This window comes from Stylophora pistillata, chromosome 6 (assembly GCF_964205215.1).
Source record: "Stylophora pistillata chromosome 6, jaStyPist1.2, whole genome shotgun sequence".
Taxonomy (NCBI): domain Eukaryota; kingdom Metazoa; phylum Cnidaria; class Anthozoa; order Scleractinia; family Pocilloporidae; genus Stylophora; species Stylophora pistillata.
This window is the reverse complement of record NC_142524.1, coordinates 35,377,065-35,396,923: the sequence shown is the minus strand read 5'-3', so window position 1 is coordinate 35,396,923 and position 19,859 is coordinate 35,377,065. Positions and strand designations below refer to the sequence as shown.

The 19,859-nt window shown below is 36.9% G+C and overlaps 3 protein-coding genes across 3 annotated transcripts; 2 read left to right on the top strand and 1 right to left on the bottom strand.

The window, feature by feature from the left end:
• The first annotated feature begins 5 nt into the window (after window positions 1-5).
• Window positions 6-4,216, top strand: LOC111319089 (uncharacterized). The gene is made up of 5 exons (XM_022921923.2): window positions 6-262; window positions 633-730; window positions 1,894-1,957; window positions 2,417-2,476; window positions 3,715-4,216. Exons 1-5 carry the CDS (start codon window positions 28-30, stop codon window positions 3,780-3,782), a joined length of 525 nt encoding a protein of 174 aa, XP_022777658.2. The 5' UTR covers window positions 6-27; the 3' UTR covers window positions 3,783-4,216.
• Window positions 4,198-8,204, bottom strand: LOC111319079 (radial spoke head protein 9 homolog). Its single transcript, XM_022921915.2, has 6 exons — window positions 7,887-8,204; window positions 7,335-7,512; window positions 5,797-5,926; window positions 5,115-5,203; window positions 4,778-4,838; window positions 4,198-4,528 (listed from the first exon to the last, which is right to left on the bottom strand). Exons 1-6 carry the CDS (start codon window positions 8,111-8,113, stop codon window positions 4,368-4,370), a joined length of 846 nt encoding a protein of 281 aa, XP_022777650.1. The 5' UTR covers window positions 8,114-8,204; the 3' UTR covers window positions 4,198-4,367.
• Window positions 8,205-8,308: 104 nt separating this feature from the next.
• LOC111319071 (uridine diphosphate glucose pyrophosphatase NUDT22) lies at window positions 8,309-12,603 on the top strand. Its single transcript, XM_022921906.2, has 5 exons — window positions 8,309-8,955; window positions 10,015-10,134; window positions 11,058-11,155; window positions 11,816-11,909; window positions 12,258-12,603. Exons 1-5 carry the CDS (start codon window positions 8,425-8,427, stop codon window positions 12,372-12,374), a joined length of 960 nt encoding a protein of 319 aa, XP_022777641.2. The 5' UTR covers window positions 8,309-8,424; the 3' UTR covers window positions 12,375-12,603.
• Window positions 12,604-19,859: the final 7,256 nt, after the last annotated feature.

The following is a 19,859-nucleotide window of genomic DNA, read 5'->3' as shown; positions in this document are numbered from 1 at the left end:
CTACCCAGGCTTTTCGCCGTTTCCAAAATGGCTTCTCGAGTGATGTTTTCGCGTGTAAAGTTTCTAGGTTATGTCGCTTTTAGTGAACTGAATTTTGTTCGTTCGCCCATGCTTTTCGGCCGTCAATGCATGATAAACGCCAGTTACGCGACTTATTCACAGAAATGGAAAAGAAATGACGATCCAATGGAAAGAACTGTATCAACACGTTTGATACAAAATGCACTTGGTTTTAGAAGATTCACTTTGCAACATTGGCATGGTGAGTCGTGAACTTATAGTAATTCTATTCTACATAGTCAGCCTGAGGTTTGAATCAATGAAAGTTCGAGTAAGATTTAAAATTGGCAGTTTTGTGTGCTAATATGTAGTATTTGACATACAAATTAACCATGTATCCTTAAATCCAGAAATTTGAAATCAAGCTAAATAACAAATGCCTTCTGAACTTTCTATATGACCTAGTTGCGTATTTTTTATCATTTTAAGCAGGTTCTCACGCCTCTTTGCTGAATTTCTTTTCTTTTGTTTTCTTATTTGCAAAAAGCTGCTCTCTGGGCACAATTTTGATCAACTAGCCCTAATTGCTGTGGTTAAGTATTAAATGATTAGTTTTCCACTAATTATTTCAGGTATAAGAGCATCCAAACTCACAGTGGACAATGCCAAGGATAATGATGAAAACATTGGATGCCCAATCTGCAGAAGAAACATAACCTTTACTTATAAAGTACTTTGAACTTTGCTACACATGAAACCAGTTTGGTTACTTAATTAATTTGATGAAGTGTCTAACCCCAAATAAGTGCCCATCCTGTAGGTAGGAAAAGTTAATAAGTGCCTAACAACCTTGAATAAGCATCCTCCCCCACCCCCCTAGTATTGTGTGTACAAGTAGAGTATTAATTATTTCTTTACTTGCTTACAATCCCTAAATTCACTGTCTATGATCCATCTTCATGTCTTGTTATTGTTTATTGTTTTTTTGCTGAGTAAACTGACTACTCACAGAAAATGGTGGAAACTGCGTAGGCGCCCCCCTTGATTAAGTGCCCTCTCTCAAGGTCCAGAATTTACAAGCACTCAGGGAGCTCAATCAAATAAATACAGCATATCCAATTCTTTTTAACAGGAACCCATTCAGGTCTCAATTTTTGAAGGGTTATTATAGAAAACCAAACAATGTAATTACATAGTAAACCCAAAAGACAAAAAGCCTGCAAAACAGTAAATGTGTGCAAGTAAATATCAACCAAGGCGTGAGTAGTCCAGTGGTCAGTGCGCTGGACTCTAGGTCAGATGGCCCGGGTTCAAGTCCTGGCTGGGGCTTGACGTTGTGTCCTTAAGCAAGACGCTTCACTCACATTGCTTCGTCTTCTCGGATAGGACGTAAAGCCGGAGGTCCCGTCTCCTGTACCTATCAATTAGTTAATTTCGGCAAGGGACGTTAAAGAACCCACATCACGAGATTACTGTGATGTGGTCTGGTCTGTTTACTGGGAAGGGGGGGAGGGGGCATCTGTAAAAAATTTCTCCTTTATTAATTGTAAACTGCGGCCGGCAGTCTGGAAAAAGTCCCCCGCACAGTGTTGTAAAGCGCATTAGAGCATTTACATGGAAATGCGCTATAGAAATTGATCTATATCTAATTGATCTATATCTAACCAATCAGAACAGTTGATGAAACTGCATAAATTATCATAGTTCTAACAATTTTGATCTAAGCCCTAACCTATTACCAATGTCTGTTCCATTTCTTATTTTTTTTATTATGGCAGTAGATGAAAGGCAGAAAATGTGGAATGTAAAGGAACAGTGAAAATTTGAAATTTTAAGTTACAAACTATAATACAAGGATGACTTCAATCAATTTTTATTTTGTTACTTCCATAGGATGTATTGTTCTTATCACAGTTTATGTCTCCAAAAGGTTATATCCTTAATCGGAGAGTGACGGGTAAGTTTTAATTGATACAATTTTGTTAGAACAACTGAATGAGAAAGCTATCCTTCAAAATACATTTTTTTCAACTAGTTTATAATTTTTTATAAACAAAATTGTATTAACCAGTATCTATGCTGTCATGGATTTCTTTTGCTGTGAATGGTACTCTTTACTTTTTTTGTTCCCCTTATCTGTATTCCTTTGAGTCTAAGCATTGCAATCAATCATCAGTGAATTTATTTAGAAGTAACTTTCTAATATTACAAATACTGTTCTGCAGTAAATGGCTTGAACCCAGGGGTAACATGTGAAGGTGTAGTGAAGGGGGTAACATGTGAAGGTGACTCTGATGATGACTTCCGCACAGGTTGTCGAAACATCAGTCACTACCACTGACAACAGTCCTTCTCAGGACTACACTCACCCGGAGGATCAGACTACACCTTCACAAATACTGTTCTTCTCCAAAAGGTGTTTGCAAGAAGCAGCAGAGGAAATTAGAGAAGGCTATCAGAATATCACAGAGACTAGGTCAGAATATTTTTCATTATTAAATTTTCAACTCAGAATATTGCATTTCTGTTGTTCTGATTGGTTCACTCAACTCCAGTTATCAGCACATATACCAAATCAACCTTTATGGAAACAAATTCACCAAATGAAAGTGTTTCTAAATATCAGAGTTGAAACAAATTCATGAAGCTCCCACAGCATTTAATGAAAGGCACAGAATTTGAGGAAAACAAAAACATCTCTCAGCACTTGTTGGACATGAGATTGGTTATAGCCAACCCAACATTCTGCACCTTGTTGGCTATTTTCTGTCTCATATCCAACATACAATCATGAAATAAACGTTAAATATTGTTAAGATCTTTCATGTCCATCCCAAACACAGAAAATCAATAATTATGGTCATATGTGAATCATACAATCCTGGAATTAGCACCAACCTACAAATCAGCACCCCTACTCAATATGCCCCCCCTCCATATTTTCACTGATCAGAAGAAGAATGTTTGAACAAGATAAGTGCATGATTGTACTGTTTTACTCGGTTTGGTATAATAACTACCACTGCAAATACATTGTGTGCCATATTGAAACATTAGGATCTGCGTGGTATATAAATATACCATTTGACTGTGTTTTGTTAAGGGCAAAAAGTAATGAGTAGACTGTTTTCAGAAAAAGTTAATGAGTGCTCCCTTGAGTAACTGCCCTCTCCCCTGAATGAGTGCTCCCTTGAGTAACTGCCCTCTCCCCTGAATTTGAAATGATAACCCTTTGAGCACTAATCAAATGATTTATTTTCAAGAACCCAGGCTGAGAAATTGCTTTTAAATACATACTTAATGAAATCTTTTCAAGGAAGACAGTTTTTTCTTGTAACCTTTACATGATTGAAGGTAATGTTATCATTAACAATTATTCCACTCGCGCTTGTTGGATATGAGATGATAGATAGCCAACGAGGTGCTACGCGCCTCGTTGGCTATAATCATCTCACATCCAACAAGCGCGAGTGGAATAATTGTTTTATTAAAAACGCTCCCAATAAATTATTATTTTGTAAGAAGAAACTGGATTTTTTAGCTCCCTTTTGATTTTAAGCTGATGCGTATGCTTACCATATTTGTAGATTATGGTATATTGGCTGATCTACCATAATGGCTAAGCCAATAAAAAGTCTTGAATTGCATTATCCAATGATCTAGTTTTTAATAATGATGATTATAAAATGACAACATGTAATGTTTTGTCTGCAGGGGTTCTTCCTAAACTGTCACCAATACTGATAAGAGAAATGGAAAGCCAGAAGCAGAGTCAGAAATAAAGTCGGTTACAAACTAGAGTTGCTGGTCACTTTGTGATCAACATCCAGCCGAATATGATGTCTTTAGATTTCAAACACTGAAAGTTGGATCATGTTTTTCACAATTTTTAGGCCCAGTCTCACACTAGTGGTAAAACAAGAGAAGATAAGTCCTCAGAAAGAACTGTTGCCCAATATATTTTGGCAGAATGGAAGGCTAGCATAATAGTATGTTTGTTCTAGGTCTATTAAATGACAACTCACTCTATTAGCAGTGATTTTATCACTCTTCAAGAACAATGGAAACGGAATAGTATGGTTGTTTGGTATGTCATTCAAATGGCAGCAAACTCATTATTATTTCTGCACTGGTTGTGCATGACTAAAATAAGTGACAAGCTTTAAATAAATATAATAACACAACATTAAAAGACACTTTTCTTTCTTTGCATCAATGAGTGCAAAACATATTTATTGGTTTCAAAAAGCACAGAGTTGAGATGAATACAATAATATTACAGCTGCACTAAAGTTGCTCTTTCTATTTGTTTGTGAATATCATTAAATACACTATATTACATAAAACTTATGGATGAAGTTGTCCCTTCACAGCATAAAAGGAAGGTCCAGATTCTTGGTGCCAACACCAACATACACTGATCCATACTTTCGTGAACCTGGTACATGATAGAAAGTGAAGCCCAACCAGTGTAAGCTGCGCAGTGTAACCAAGCCACTCCCGCGCTCAAACTGGATACTCCATGAGCCTGTAGGGAAAAGAACCAACATTACTATCATGAGTGTTAAATGGAGTAGGAAAATACTTCTAGTCAATTTAAAAGTCAGAACCACCAAGAAAGTTGTGTATGTGCAATTGTATGCATTCAGAGGGTCTTTGTTTCCTAAACAAATGTACAGGGCCATGTGTAGCATGTCAAGAATTTCAAAAGTCAACAAAAAATAGATCATTGGCCATTGATTTTGATAATAATCAGTTAATTTACAAGAGAACTTACCTCCCTTTGGTATATCAGTATCAATCGGATCAAGGAAGTCAATAGCTTTATCCAACTCAGCCTAAAAAAAACAAAAAATATCACTTCATTAAAGTCAAGGGTGAATTACTGAAGAAACAGATGACCAGTATCAGTATTTAAATAATCAACCTCCAATTTTTTTTTTTTCTATGCAACAAGCTCCACTGTTGTAGTTAGTGATCTTGTGTACATCAGCCACAATTAATCAACACCACAAATTCTCATTTGATAATTTTTCCTCAGCATTTAAAGCACTCACAAAAGATTGGTTCCCCATTCAGGCCTTGATGTAATTGTTGTAAATATTGATTCATACCTTTTGAAGAAGAGTCTTCTGGGTGAACAGAAATGGCTCTCGGAAATGGAAGTAACTGGAGAGCTTGCCTGAATCTGGCACTGACAAACCTGTGTCAATTAATATTTAGAAAAATGAGGGTATCTATTTCTATCAGTTCTCCTTACTTTCAAAAGAAGAAAAAATGATAGGTCCCTACACTTGTTTACAATATTAAAATTATCATTTATCAATTGAAATGAATACATTGAGTAACTTTGCCAAGCTCTGATTGTCAAGAAGAAGCTGCCTTTAACACTGACAAGTAATGCAATGCCAAAGAGAGGTCTAATGACTCAAAAGCGTCTATGATTAAAATCTAGGGTAAAAGAAATGATTCATTATCCAGACTTGTCAGACATATGCCGTCTTCAATTTACCGCACTTCTTTTCAGTAGTTAACCAACTGATACTCCAAAACAAGCTCTCATCAATATGTATGCATTAACATTATATTAGTAAACAATTAATGTGTGAAGGTCCATCATCAGGATGGCAGTAAAGACTACCCAAGCTACATTTGCTCAACTAACCAAGAACCTAGTGTGCTAACAAGAAGGGATACTTAAAACATGCTGCAGAAATTATACCACAATGACAGAGACTTGTCTGAAGGATTCCATGCAGAAAACCTTGCTTGCAGAGGTGTTACTCTTTTCCTCACCTTCAAAGCTTCTGTTTGGTTCAACTGTACCAAGAGCTGTTCGGTAGTAAGCTCCCCTGGGCACTATTCTGACATCATAATCAATAGCTTCAATTGTTGTTGCCAGCCTGTCCTCTTCTTTGACCATAATCTAAGAAATTGAAGGAGTAATGTATTACAAAACTAACCTTTAGCACACAAGCTTAAGAGGCTGACTGTAGAGCCACTGCTCGTTAAGAGGCTGACTGAAGAGCCACTGCTTGTTTTGGGTCCATTAACTTCTTTCATAATGGCAAGCATGATAATTATTCCTTTTTGTACATGCAAAGAAGCCTTCTTGGCCCGCCTAAATTGAAAATTCCCTTTTTTAAACATTTTGTTGAGCTCACAAGGGTTTCTTTACTTATATGATTGTAAAAAGATAGCAATTTGGCCCACCATTTATGCAAGAGGTCTACAGTACAGGATGGCTGCAGTCAAATCTGTATTAACCTATTGACGTCCAGTGCACCTTTAAGTGCCCATGTGGACCCACACCCTTTCTACACCTTGTGACGTCATCACTTTTAACCCTGGAGCACAACTTTGAGCATATACTTGAACAGGTTGAAAATATCTTACAAACGATACCAGAATGAGTGCAATTGAGTGAAGGAGACTGGAGAAATAGCAAAAAAACCCTGTAACTTTGACCTGAAAATCTGTATGAAAATCTTGTTCCATTACCCACCTACCTTTCTGAGCATGTGGTTTGAAAATACTGAGTAGTTTCCTAAAATAATCTCTACACCAAAATGAAGCCTACAGAATTTCCAGCAAGTGAGGAGAAACTTCTGGCAAGGAAAGGGGGAAAAGAGGCAGGAGAAAGAGAGAAAAGTAAAAGTCGTAAGTGGGGCATTACTTTTCAACCCAAAAACTCAAAATGCAAAATCTCAAAATTTTGCTTTCTGCGCCTGCCCGAGATTCTCAGGGCACCATTTTGCATTTTGATCGAAAGGCCGTCGAGTGTGCAAGCTGTGAATGGGTTTGTGGTAAGTTTGAGCTTTTAAAACCACAACAGTGACCCAAAATCTGCTCGACTAGCTTCAAAACACAGTTTTTCGCAAAAGCTGCGGCTATTAATGGGTTAAGCACAGGGAATAGGGGACTGACTACCTAATACAAGTTCAACAGAATAGGGTTTTTTTAAGAAAATGATAAAAAATCTTCACTTTATGCCATGATTGACAAATTTTTATAGAAAAAATTGCTCAAATATACCACCAACATTGATTTCAGGAGACAAAAATGGATTAAACTTTACTTATAAGACTATCTTTAGTTACGTTTGACTGGTTCCACTTTCAGTGACAATTCAACACAGGTGGAAGACAATAGAAATTGGCCATTGGGACTCAGTCAAGGGTGACCATGACTGTTTACTAGACATAACCACTTAATAGAGGTGAAAATATTACAGTAACTGAGGGGTAACAATTTCTGGACTTTGAAAATTGACACTCCTATTCCTGCATATTTTGTATTGCTAAACACTTTCTTAAACTTAAAGCTTAACTTACAATGCTTTCCTCATCTACTGCATCCAATTTTTCACCATCTACTCCTTCAGCTTTCTTTGTCTCTGTGTGCTCATACTCATATGATGGGTCTCCTGTGAAGCGCCCTTTTACAAATGAGCAGGTATGTCTCATGCTTTCTGTCACCACTGGCAGTAGACCCCAGTGTACACAGTCCTGACTGTGGAAAAAATCATAATTAACAAAGTTATTTATTGTAAATCCTGGATTAATCACAAGGAATGTTAACTGTGAATCTTCAATGGTGGGGCCATTTAAGTGTCATGTGTCTGGTTTTTCGACTAAAAGAGGTAAATAAAAATGTGTTAGAATGCTAAATAGTGTTTATAGTGGCCAGAACAAATTTTCATCTCTTAGAATTAAGCGAATTGAAAATGCTACTTAGATCTGTTTCCCTATATGCCTGGGGGCACAAGGGCAGTAAGTGCATACAATGAACATGTAATCTCAGTTTTGAAGATCAGCTCGTAATGTACACTTTTTACGACGAGTCAACTTTGAAAATAAAATACCGTTTAATATAAGATTTGATACCTGTAGAGCGTTTTTCTTTCCTTCAGTTCATCTTTGCCAACTCCCTGTACAATGAAGTAGTCACTATTGACTCCAAAGATCTTTCCCCAAAATTTCACTGAACGAAACTTGTAATTACTTTTTGAAATAACCAAGGAAGATTGTAGAGCTGCCTTCTGCTCTGTACTTAGAATAACGCCGCTGCTTCCCACATAGTCTATATTCATATGAAGACCTTCTGCGTCCATGTTTTTTGCAGATAATTTGATACAACCACCTCCAACAATTCACTATGGCTGCTTCTCTTTAAGTTTGTTACGTGCACTACTGTTGTCATAGTAGCTTTGGGTGAAACCGCTGGTTTAATAAAAACAGAACGCAGAAACCAATATTTTCATTGGCTTTCTTTACCAAAATTGACCAATCAAATCTCGTGCCTTAACACTGTTGTTCTTGTTCAAAATGGCGGCTCGTGAACCCATCTCAGTCAGTTCAAAGCCTTCTCTTATCCTTATATAAGCTCAGAATCTTTTATGTTTCATAAAAAGAAATACCTGAAATGGAGCTTAAGGCATTTGTGGAGAAATGTAAAGAAGAAGGACATTTCATAGAGATTTTTAATAGTGGAAATTACGACAGATTCCGTACTAGCGGCGGCGCAAAGCAAGAAGACCTGGCTATTTCTTTGTCCCATCTGTATGACAGGAAGGCAACTAATGACCAATTTGAAACTGATATCGACAGAACATGGGCTGATCGTAAGGAGAAGAAACCGTTCCTTTTCAATGGTTCTAAATTTCGTCTCCATGGCGTTAACAACGAAGACGGAGATGCTGCAGTAACTCTACTACTAGGACAAACTTGTTATAAAGATTATGTTTGTACAAATATGAAGGACAGCCACTGGGGATTTTTACGAGACTACGGGAAACGTGAATACGCCAACGAACATGCGTGTTTTTCTGATGCATTGGGTGTTGGTTCTGTCGTAGAAACAAGTGACAGTAAGTTGATTTTTATTAGAAGAAGCCATCAAGTTTATGAAGATCCAGGTCATTTAGATACTCCAGGAGGACACGCAGAACCCAGTGTAAGCACTTAAGCTTTAAAACACAAAATGATATTTATAAGATATTTATAATGATATTTATAATCCATTTGCCTTCAATCGCACATGCTGCAATCTGATTGGTTAAACCACCTACCATCTATTCTGTTGAGTAGTGTGTCGGCAGTGTCAGATAACAGTGAATTATGGGATTATCTTGGTCTGTTTATTGTAAGATTTAATGCCACTAACTCAGTCTGTATATTGTATGATTTAATCCCGTTAGTTAACAGTGTAAAATCCTTCACTAAATATAATACCAACTCTATATAACACAAATACTTAAAAAAAGAAAAAATGCCATAAGCTAGTGGTGTAAAATCTTATAATAAACAATGAGACTGAAAGAAATTACGCCATTAGTTAACGGCATAAAATTCTTCCTATGTGTCTCAAAAGGCTGTAATAAAAACACAAGCATGTCTTGTTGTTAAGTTTTAAATAAATAGTAGATTTTTTGCTAAGACATTTGGATAATTAGCTCTGGATTTCCATGACTGGATGGTTGATTCAGGCTAACCCCTTATTAACTATCATAGGATAGAAATCCCAAGCTCATCATCAAATTGTTAATTGTGTAATTGTTCACTCCCAAGATCACATTAGAAATTCTCCTATAAGCAATACAAATTTTATGATGTTACTTTGCAGAATTTGGTAATGGATCAACTAATAATCTCTAAATGTATAGTTTTCTCTATTCTCACCACCTATGTACTTGATATTGTAATATTAGAAATTCTGTCTTGGTCACTCATAGGAATGAGAAGGTTGACTACTTTTATTTTCCTATTCATCTATTTTAATTTAGGTTAGTTTGATGCCAATATTCATTTTATGGATGACCAAGAGAATGATGCTTTCACTTTGTTTACCGACCACTGGACCGTTATAAAAATATATTTTTTGTGTTGAGAAAACTGAAACTTTATATTAAAGTACAGTAATTCAAAGAATTTATTAGTATCAACCTCAACCTTAAATGTTTTCTGGACCTCACCTTTGCGACAGTGAGACATTGTTCTATTTTTTTTTTTACAGGAAGTAAAACAGACCAACAAACAAACTGAGAACAAAATGGTGGTTGATATTGATGATATGAATAGCAAGGCAGTTGTGTATGAGTTGTTTCATTCTATCGTGCGAGAGGTCAGAGATGAAGTAAGTTTGGATCATTGTCAGCAACTGATAAACTCCACACTTACCCCCCCCCCCCCCAACACTTTTTTTTAAATCAGTTTTTGGGTTAGTGGGGTTGGGTGTGCAATTGCTCTGATATCAATCTGTAAGCTTACTGAATAAACATGTTTTCTTTTATCCCACTTTATGGAAATACTTCTGCAAATATAGAATGCGTGGATGAGACTTTCTTAACTCTTTTACTTCCAAGATCTCATTAGTGATTCTCCTTATTGACTACCATACGATTCTTATGATGTTAATTTGGAGAATTTGGTATTGGATCAACTGATAATCTCCTAATTGATGTTTTTCTACGTTCTCATCACTTGTCTGCTTGATATTGTGTTAATACTATAAGGAGAAGTTTTATCTTGGTCACTTATGGGAGTGGAAGGGTTCATTTAAGTTATGACTGATGAGTTAATAAGTTTTATCTGAAACTGTCCACAATGTGGCAATACTTATCTGTCTGGTTACTATACCATGAAGATGAAGGCTTTCTTACTGTTATGCTAGCTAGGATTTCTGCAGTGTCCTGCTACAGATAAGAAGCTATGCATTTAGCTTGCTGGATGCTTGAGCAAGAGGTCTGGGTCAAAGCATTGGCTGAATCACTGCATTATATTCTTGGGCAAGCTTGGCTTCATAGACTTAATCTTGTTGAAAACAGCTCTTGAAAAAAAAGTGTCAAATAACATGTACAACAAATTGATCCTGAGTAATGCACCAGCTTGATAAACTGGATCTTCCCTGGATGAATTTTGTGTTGGACAACTTTACCAGGTAGTGGAAAATATCACAGCACAAGGAAACATCATTAGATAACTAGATCATGATACTGATCTTAGTTTCCAAAAACATCTTTTTGATAACTTTTTTTGTTACCCATATTTCCATGCTAGGTAAATATTCCAGAAGAATACATCAGTTGGCCATTTTTGACTGGAATTTACCGCAATCACCGCACTGGACAGAAGCCTGGAGTATGTTTTAGGATAAGGTCTATGTTTTTATTTTTTATCTGGCTAGAAGGCCTATTATCAAATCTGTAATTATTTGCTGGTGATCCATTCAAACCAAGCTGATATTAAATACTTGTTTATCATAATCAGAGAAATGTAGAAAAAAAACTACTAACTGAAGATTAAATAATAAATAAAATTTACCAGTTGCAAGGGAGCATTAAGCTGAGTAAGGTGGAGGGATAAACAGGGCAGCAGACTATAGCTGAGAAAATTATCATTTCCCACAAGAAAGCACAGCATGGTTTGTCAAATGATTATCCTAATACGGGTTAATTATCACTGTACTTTCCCACAACTAAAAACTACAAGTTTACTTACAAAAAAAATAAAAAAGATACCTTTTATTTACCCTCAGCAGTGTTTATAGCACAAGTGCTAGTGGGGCCAAGCAAACAACTAAAACAAATATTTCGAATTGAACATAACATTGTTAAGAATCCCAACTGGCTAGAGGCAAACCAGTTGGCTATTTACAAGCATGGCCAAGGATTTAAACTTGGAGCTTTCATGAAACAAATCCAGGCAGTGGTCAGGGCAGGACTCGAACCCGGGATGGTGGATTGTGAGTCCGACATGCTGACCACTCAGCCATGCTGCCTCCTAAAATATGTTTTATCTGCTATTTTGTTTTTAAGATGTTCTCTGAAAGGTGAGGAAATCCAAGAGTTTTATCACCAGGGTGGACCGGAGGCTTATGAGTCATCTGAGCTGCTATTGGTGGACTTAGCTGTAAGTTTCTTTCAGCCCTATATTGGGTTATTAAAGAGTGCCCTCTTTGAAACTTTTTATTGAAATGCTTTGGAAAACTGCTTTTTATTCAAGTTTTTTTGACATGACTCTTGTCTGAGTGTATACCTAAAGAGTACTGGTAATTAAAGTTAGGAAATGTGAGAGGATGGTTATGATTTCATGGCAGAAAAATATTGCCGCTCTGTGATTGAAAATGGCTCACCTTATGTCAGCACATTCACAAAGTTCACAAACAATTCTTCCTTGAAGGTAAAACTTTTCTATTTCTGTACATTAATTATTTACTAATTAAAAGTGCGTTTTAATCTTTTTAAATTGTAATGACAGGAGTTCCATAGGGGCATCACATCTTCTCAAGTCAAGGAGCTGTTCAGAGATCTAACTCCGGGATGCAAAGCATGTCTGTATTTTTATTTCAACCTACAAACTAGCATTACTGCATGAAAAGCCCCGCACAGCAAGCATACTAGAAGATTAAGGGGAACTACACTTTCGTTATGATGTGGTGGTACGTGTGCAACACTGAGAGCACAATTACTAATTTTGTCAGTGAATTCAAGAAAGACAATCTCTTATCCAGATAGGTTTTAATATAATTGAGAAACTGTATTTAACAAATATATTGATGACTTTCAGAGCATCGAAATGGATTATAAAGGACTTACGGAAGATATGTGGGTGTACTTTGTTCTCTTCTACAATTTCAGCCTTTTTATGTGCCTTTTTTGGTCAAAATGGCCAGAATTCTGGATCCCCTTGTGTGAACATCGGATTCCTGAGTTGAAATATCTTGCAATGATTTTCTGGTTTTTTTTTTTTTTTTTTTTTGTATTGTATGTACAGTTGGACATCTGAAGCCTTGACAGAGATCGAGGATGCGCAAACATCTTGCCCCTTAAGGTGGCTCATACCACTTTTCATTTTTTTGATGGTTTGTAACTTTGAAAGAATACAAAAGAAAGACTGACCAAGGCCAGTTGAACACTTTTACGGGATTTAATTATATAATCATTGGTTATCCAAAAATAGATGTCATTTCATCACTAGCAGTTTCCATGGTAACACTTTCATAGGCTTATTTAGACGCATTTCATAGCTTGTGGTTTAAATAATTCGAAAACTAACCCAGTGACCCCGTGTTTTTTTTTCAGTGATTGCTTTTCGCACTTGAAAAGGAAAATGCACAAAGATCTTTAAAAAATTCTACAGAGCGGAATTTCAGAAAATCTAGAAAAAAGGCAATTTTCACACATCGCAAATTTCCTTCCGTAGAATTTTCTATTTTTTCTTTCTGATGATTCCTTTCGACGTTATTATCATATTGGAACAATAAAAAGAAGGCGTCACTGGACTTGTTTTTATGCAATATCTTTCGTGAGTTTAGCAATTTCCACGCGCGTTCTCGCGCATTTAAAAATCTATAAGATCGACATTTGCTCATGATCTGTTATAGCTACCGCTGAGAGTTGCGTGTGCTCGCGCGCGCGCCTACGACCTGATGTTTACAGACGTTTACTGCTAATTAAGCTCGTACCAGTTTCCTCGCGCGGGGAAACAGGTCACTCTTGCGTGAAGCGCGCGAGAGAAACGTGCGAAAGAAGCGCGAGGTCAAAAGATGAAAATTCAAAACAAAGGTGGCGGCGCGTGGAATTTTTTCTACTCTTGTGAGAGGTTTACCTAAGAGCTTGTATTTGATGTGTTGAGCGGCTACTGTGAATGCAGGAGATAGAAACTAAGATAAAGAAGACAAGTTTTGGAGAAGTAAAGGTTGCTTCATTTCACATTTAAAAGAAATATTCAACCGATATGAAATCTTGCGACGGCGAAAAAAGAAGAACTCAAGTGAAGGATAATCTACCTGAAGTGGAAGAAGACTTTGAAACTTAAAGGAAAATAATATGATATAGCCAGAAGTCGTGTGTAGGATTTTTAAGATGAGCCTGGGAGGCTATCTTTGACAGCTGTTTAATGATTTTCTTAATTAGCAGTAAACGTCTGTAAACATCAGATCGTAGGCGCGCGTTCGAGCACACGCAACTCTCAGCGGTAGCTATAACAGATCATGAGCAACCGTCGATCTTATATAATCCAGATTTTTAAATGCGCGAGAACGCGCGTGGAAATTGCTAAACTCACGAAAGCTATTGCAAGAAAACAAGTCCGGTGACCCCTTGTTTTTATTGTTCCAATATGATGATAACGTCGAAAGGAATCATCAGAAAAAAACTAGAAAATTCTACGGAAGGAAATTTGCGATGTCTGAAAATTGCCTTTTTTCTAGATTTTCTGAAATTCCGCTCCGTAGAATTTTTTTAAAATTTTTGAGCATTTTCCTTTTCAAGTGCCAAAAGCAATCTCTAAAAAAAATCATGGGGTCACCGGGTTAGTTTTCGAATTATTTAAGCCACAAGCTAAAAGATGCGTCTGAATAAGCCTATGAAAGCGTTGCCATGGAAACTGCGACTGACGAAATGACAGCTATTTTTGGATAGCCAATGATTATATAATTCAACCCCGTAAAAGTGTTCAACTGGGCTTGGTCAGTCTTTCTGTTGTATTCTTTCAAAGTTACAAACCATCAAAAAGACGAAAACCGGTACGAGCCACCTTAACTGGAAAGCCGTCATAAGTTCTTGCGTGTTTTGACATTGCGGGAGAACCCTTTGAGAGGGTGAACTATTTTTCTGAAACCCCATCACTGCGAAAAATATCTCAAAGGAATGACATCACATCAATGAAGATTTCTGTGACTGATGAAAATGACAAAATAATTGATTTTAATGGAATGCCAATGAGATTTGAGTTTGAGATAATCTAATTATAGAAAATGTCTGCTGAAAATACTTTACCAAGTGCACCACCGCTGTATCCTTCTCTCCCAAATTCAGGCTCTAAATTCAGGTTGAAAAAGATTTGTGATTGCCAGAAGGAAATTGAAAATGAGATTTCACGTCACCAGAAAGTCGCAAAAAAATACAAGAGAGTAAAAGCTGTGTGCCGCATAACATCGTCAGTCACATCCATTACGGCAGCTCTTTTGTCGACAGGTGGTTTCGCAGGTGCTTTGAGTGGTGTGGGAATTATAATTTCTGCGCCTTTGACAAGCATTGCGGGTTAGCTTGCTTTCGCGTCTGCTGCGACGACTCTCGCGAACAAATCTATCGTGAAAAAGACTGAAAAACATGAAAAAACCGTCTCTCTTGCTGAAGCGAAGCAACGAACAATCAGCCGACTCGTGTCAAAGGCCTTGAAAGACTCTTCGATAACAGATGTCGAATTCGCTTCGATACTGAGCGAAATTGATCAATATTATTCTCTGAAAAAAGAACTCAGAAAAAATAATTCACGAAATTCTCCAGAGAAAGTTGAGGAAGAGACTGCAACTCCCAGAGAGGAAATAAAAAAAGAATACCAAAAAAAATTTGCCTCTCTGCTTACACTCGCAAAGAATTGAGAGTTGAATTCGACAAAAGACCGAGTGGGTTTTCTTTGTTTATTTCAAGACAAAAATCATGAATTAACATTTGGAGGAAACGCGTTTCCCAATACATTATTTGACTTATATTAGGAAACGCGTTTCCCAATACATTATTTGACTTATATTAGGAAACGCGTTTCCCAATAATCAATTAATATTCATCAATTAAAAACACTTTAGTCTGTACGGGAGTTAAATTCAAGCCTCCCAACACAACAGAAAACTCTAAACGTCAGCTTCATAAAGCAATCACATGAAAAAAAAAACGTGTTTAAGGAGTACTCCAGAAATCGTGATTTTCTTCACATATCTCTTGTGCGATCTTCTTGTTCGACAAAAATGTACGTATTGGCTCAGACGAACGTTTGATCTTTGGGTAAGATTGACAAAGTTTGTGGAACCAAATCAAAAAAGTGAAATAGCGCTTTGAATAGCCACAAGCTTCTTCTATCCTGTTGTATTCAGTGTCGACTAAAAGATCCTTAGCATTGCTTTAGTAGGCACCAAACCTTTCTAATAGAATGACAATTCGCTTTTGTGAAACAACAATACCTCGCTTCAATCTTCCCAGAAAGTTGATCAAGGCATCCACACTTTCAAACGCTTGTTCTTGAGAGGTTTGTTCATTCGCTTGGCCAATTCATCAAGCTTCTTTCCAGTTTCTGTTTAATTTCATTCTTCTTCTCAGCGACTGCGTCATCGTTTTCCTCTTCTTGGTTGAAAAATTCTTTTTTATGCTCAAAAAACATCGATCAAAATATTTCTTGAAACTTGGGAAAGCCGTCTTGTTTTCTTCAAGGCGCTGTTTGATTAGCTGAAGTTCTTGAAAGTTTCTAGCCATTTTTGCTTCTAGATGTTGATTTAAGCTGAATTCAATGTATTTTGTCCACGAATGCAAATTGAGAGCGTAGTTCTTCACACACGAATATTTTAGCTGGTAAAGTACGTTCTTGAACCCTATTTGTCATTTATTTAAAACTCTTATGTAATCGCTCACGCCACACAAAAAAGCACGTGCCATTCGCTTTCTGTGAAAAGAATCTACTTCCCCTCAATGATAATTCGTCATTAAAAACAATCTTCCGTTTCAGTTTTTATTGACATCCTGCCAAATTTCTCTCACAAATAATTTTTTCTGGTCTGATCTTCTTTCGATGAAATTTCTTTGATTATCCAGTGCATATTTGATAGTGGAAGAATTCGAAATTCCACAATCTTTGGCGGCTTCTCCGAGTGATTGATATTCTTTGCGAAAACCCGTTTCATCACTCACTTCAACCTTCCGTTTGTTTTTCAAAGGACAATAGCCGAGCATTTCTTTCAATTCTTTGCTTGAAATCTTGTTTCTGTATTTTATTCCGCAGCCTTTGGCAATTTCTCTGAAATCTTTTGTGCTTATTGGAACCGAATTTTTCTTTTCTTCCATTTTTTTATTTTTTTTTAATATTTTTTATATTATATAAAAATGTCAGGAAGTCGAGAAGCTAAGCGAGAAGAATTAGAAATGGATGAAGCAGACAAAGAATTCCCCTTTTTCTGTAAATTTCGAGATCCAGCAAGAAAAATAAAAACACAAACAGTGAGAAGATTATTAAAACCATTCGAATGGACTCTTGATGATTATGATCTTCTTAGCGATGAAGAAAAGAGAGAAGTTGACAGAAGACTCAGAAAAAGCAAAACTTTTCTCGTTCAAAGGCGCCTTGAAGCCAAATATCTTGAACCGAGAAAGGAATATCAAAAATGGTTGAGAGACGAGCGTGAAAAGATAACAGGCCATCAATTCACTATGATGTACATAGATTTTGATCTCATTTACAAGATAAAAAATAAATTTTGGAAAAATAGAATAGAAGAAGATAGATTAAGACTGAAGAAAACTTATCGCTTTCCAAAAGATATTGATGAAGACCTCTTTCTGCTTTTGACAGATGAAGAAATAAAAGATCACTGCGAAGGCGAGCGAGGGGAGGTCAGAAAAATTTCACAATTTACTTTGAAAAGAAAAGCCGATTTTTATAATTACTACACTGATCTTATTCCAGCAAATTTCCAAAAATGATTTTCTAAAGCTGAAAAAAAAACCGAGATAAAATTTTATGAAAATCTAAATTTTTTATATTATTATAAAAAATGGAGGACTAGAATGTTAAAGAATTAAAAGCCGAGGCAAAACGACTCGGGCTAAAAAAATATTCAAGCCTCAGAAAGCAGGAGTTGATTGAGTTGATATCAAACATTATTGATCACCCAATTCCAGCAGATTTCAATGTTCCAGTTCTCAGACCAACAAGAAATTCTGGGCAGTCACTAACGCAGACGCTGACGCTTGATCCGCAAGAACAAAGGAGAAGAGAAATAAGAGAAATTGAAGAGATGCTTGGATTGAGACCATACGTCACCACTTCGGATGACGCGACAATAGCAGATGAATGGAACGAGTGCGTTGAAAACCACGAAAATAGTCCATTTGGCACTAGCGCTACAGTTCGAGAGTCAGCATCTGCATTGAGAGGTTTCGTAAGACAATTCAGAATAGATGGAGTTGAGGGTTTTGGGACAAATCAATTCATGCAGGAGGCAAAACCGGCAGTTTTGAAAATCATGAGAGAGAACCGCCAGACAAGACTCAAGATGATTCTTTCTTGCGAGATGAAGAGGCGAGCTATGGATGGAGAAGTTCAGTATCTTGACGCTTATTTCCACACCAACACAATTGAAAATCTTAATGCAACTGATGAAAGCGAAACATATGAAAGATTTGTACAAACTATTCAAGAAAGAATTGAAGAATTCAACAATAACGGAAGTAACTGGGAGTTACACAGAGTCATTTCCCTTGACCTGTATCTTGTAGAGTACAACCCTTTGAACGACAGCTCTTACAGCGAACTACCGAAAGCGCTTAAAGGAAAAAAAGTAATGATCAACATGGAAAATCAAGATAATGAATGTTTTAAATGGTGCATTACAAGAGCGCTTTATCCTTTTGAGAAAAACCCTAACAAAGATTCTTAAAGAACAATATGATCGACTCGACTGGAGAGGAATCAACTTCCCGGTTGAGCTTGACAAGATAAAAAATTTTGAAAAACAGAACGAAAATATCGCGGTAAACGTGTTTGGTTATGAAAGTGAGGCCAGAGTCTATCCTCTCAGAATAAGCAAGTCGCCAGCCGAAGAGAGGAATCAGGTGATCATTCTTCTTCTTATCGAGAAAGACGGAGACGCAGTCGCAAACGCAGTTGCTAATAAACACTACTGCTTGATAAACAACATCAGCAGGCTTCTCTCGAGTCAAGTTTCAAAGCATAAAGAACCAAAAGAATTTTGTCTCAGGTGTATGAATCACTTTTCAAGCAAAGAAAAGCTTGCGGAGCACGAGGTGCTCTGCGCAAACAATGAGGCTGTCAAGATTCAAATGCCAAAAAAAGGAACTTTTATCAAATTCAAGAAACATAACCGATCAATAAGAGTGCCCTTTGTTGTTTATGCTGACTTTGAATCTTTCACAAAACCTATTCACTCTTGTGAGCCAAGAAGCGATAAGAGCTTTACCATTAAATATCAAAAACATAAACCGTCCGGCTTTTGCTATAAGGTTGTCTGCTTCGATGACCAGCCTTATTCTCAAGAGCCAGTCATCTACAGAGCAAAGTCTGAAGATGAGGATGTTGCTCAGATCTTTGTTGAAATGCTAGAAGAGAACATCAAGAAGATACACAAAAAATTTGACTTTAAAAAGATGATCTTCACTGATGAAGACAAGAAAATGTTCAATGCGGCGAAGTGCTGTTGGATATGTGGTGAGTCTTTCCCCACTGATCCTGTTGTACTCGCTTTGATTGGCAACTCGCGCGACAAAGTTAGAGATCACTGACATTTCACTGGCAAGTATAAAGGAGCTGCACACAGAAATTGCAATTTTCAATTCGCAAAGCCAAAGTTCACTCCTGTCATATTTCACAACTTGGCTGGTTATGACTCTCATCTTTTTGTCAAGAATCTTGGAAAGACCGAGGGGGATATAAAATGCATTCCCAAAAATGAAGAGAAGTACATCATCTTCAGCAAATCTGTTGCTGTTGGCTCTTACACCAACAAAGAAGAAGAAGAAGTCGACATCAAGACTGAGCTTCGCTTTATCGATAGTTTTAAGTTCATGGCTTCTTCTCTCGATAAACTGGTCAGTAATCTGAGCCACGATAGGCTGAAGAAAACTGGGGAGGTGTTTAGAGACGAGAGCGACATCGAATTGATCTCAAGAAAGGGTGTTTATCCATATGATTACATGAGCAGCATTGAAAAGTTCGGAGAAACAGAACTTCCACCAAAAAGAGAGTTTTACTCAAAGCTTAATGACTGTGATATAAGTGAAGAAGATTATGAGCACGCAAAGAAAATCTGGAATGAGTTCAAGATGAAGAACATGGGTGATTATCATGATCTTT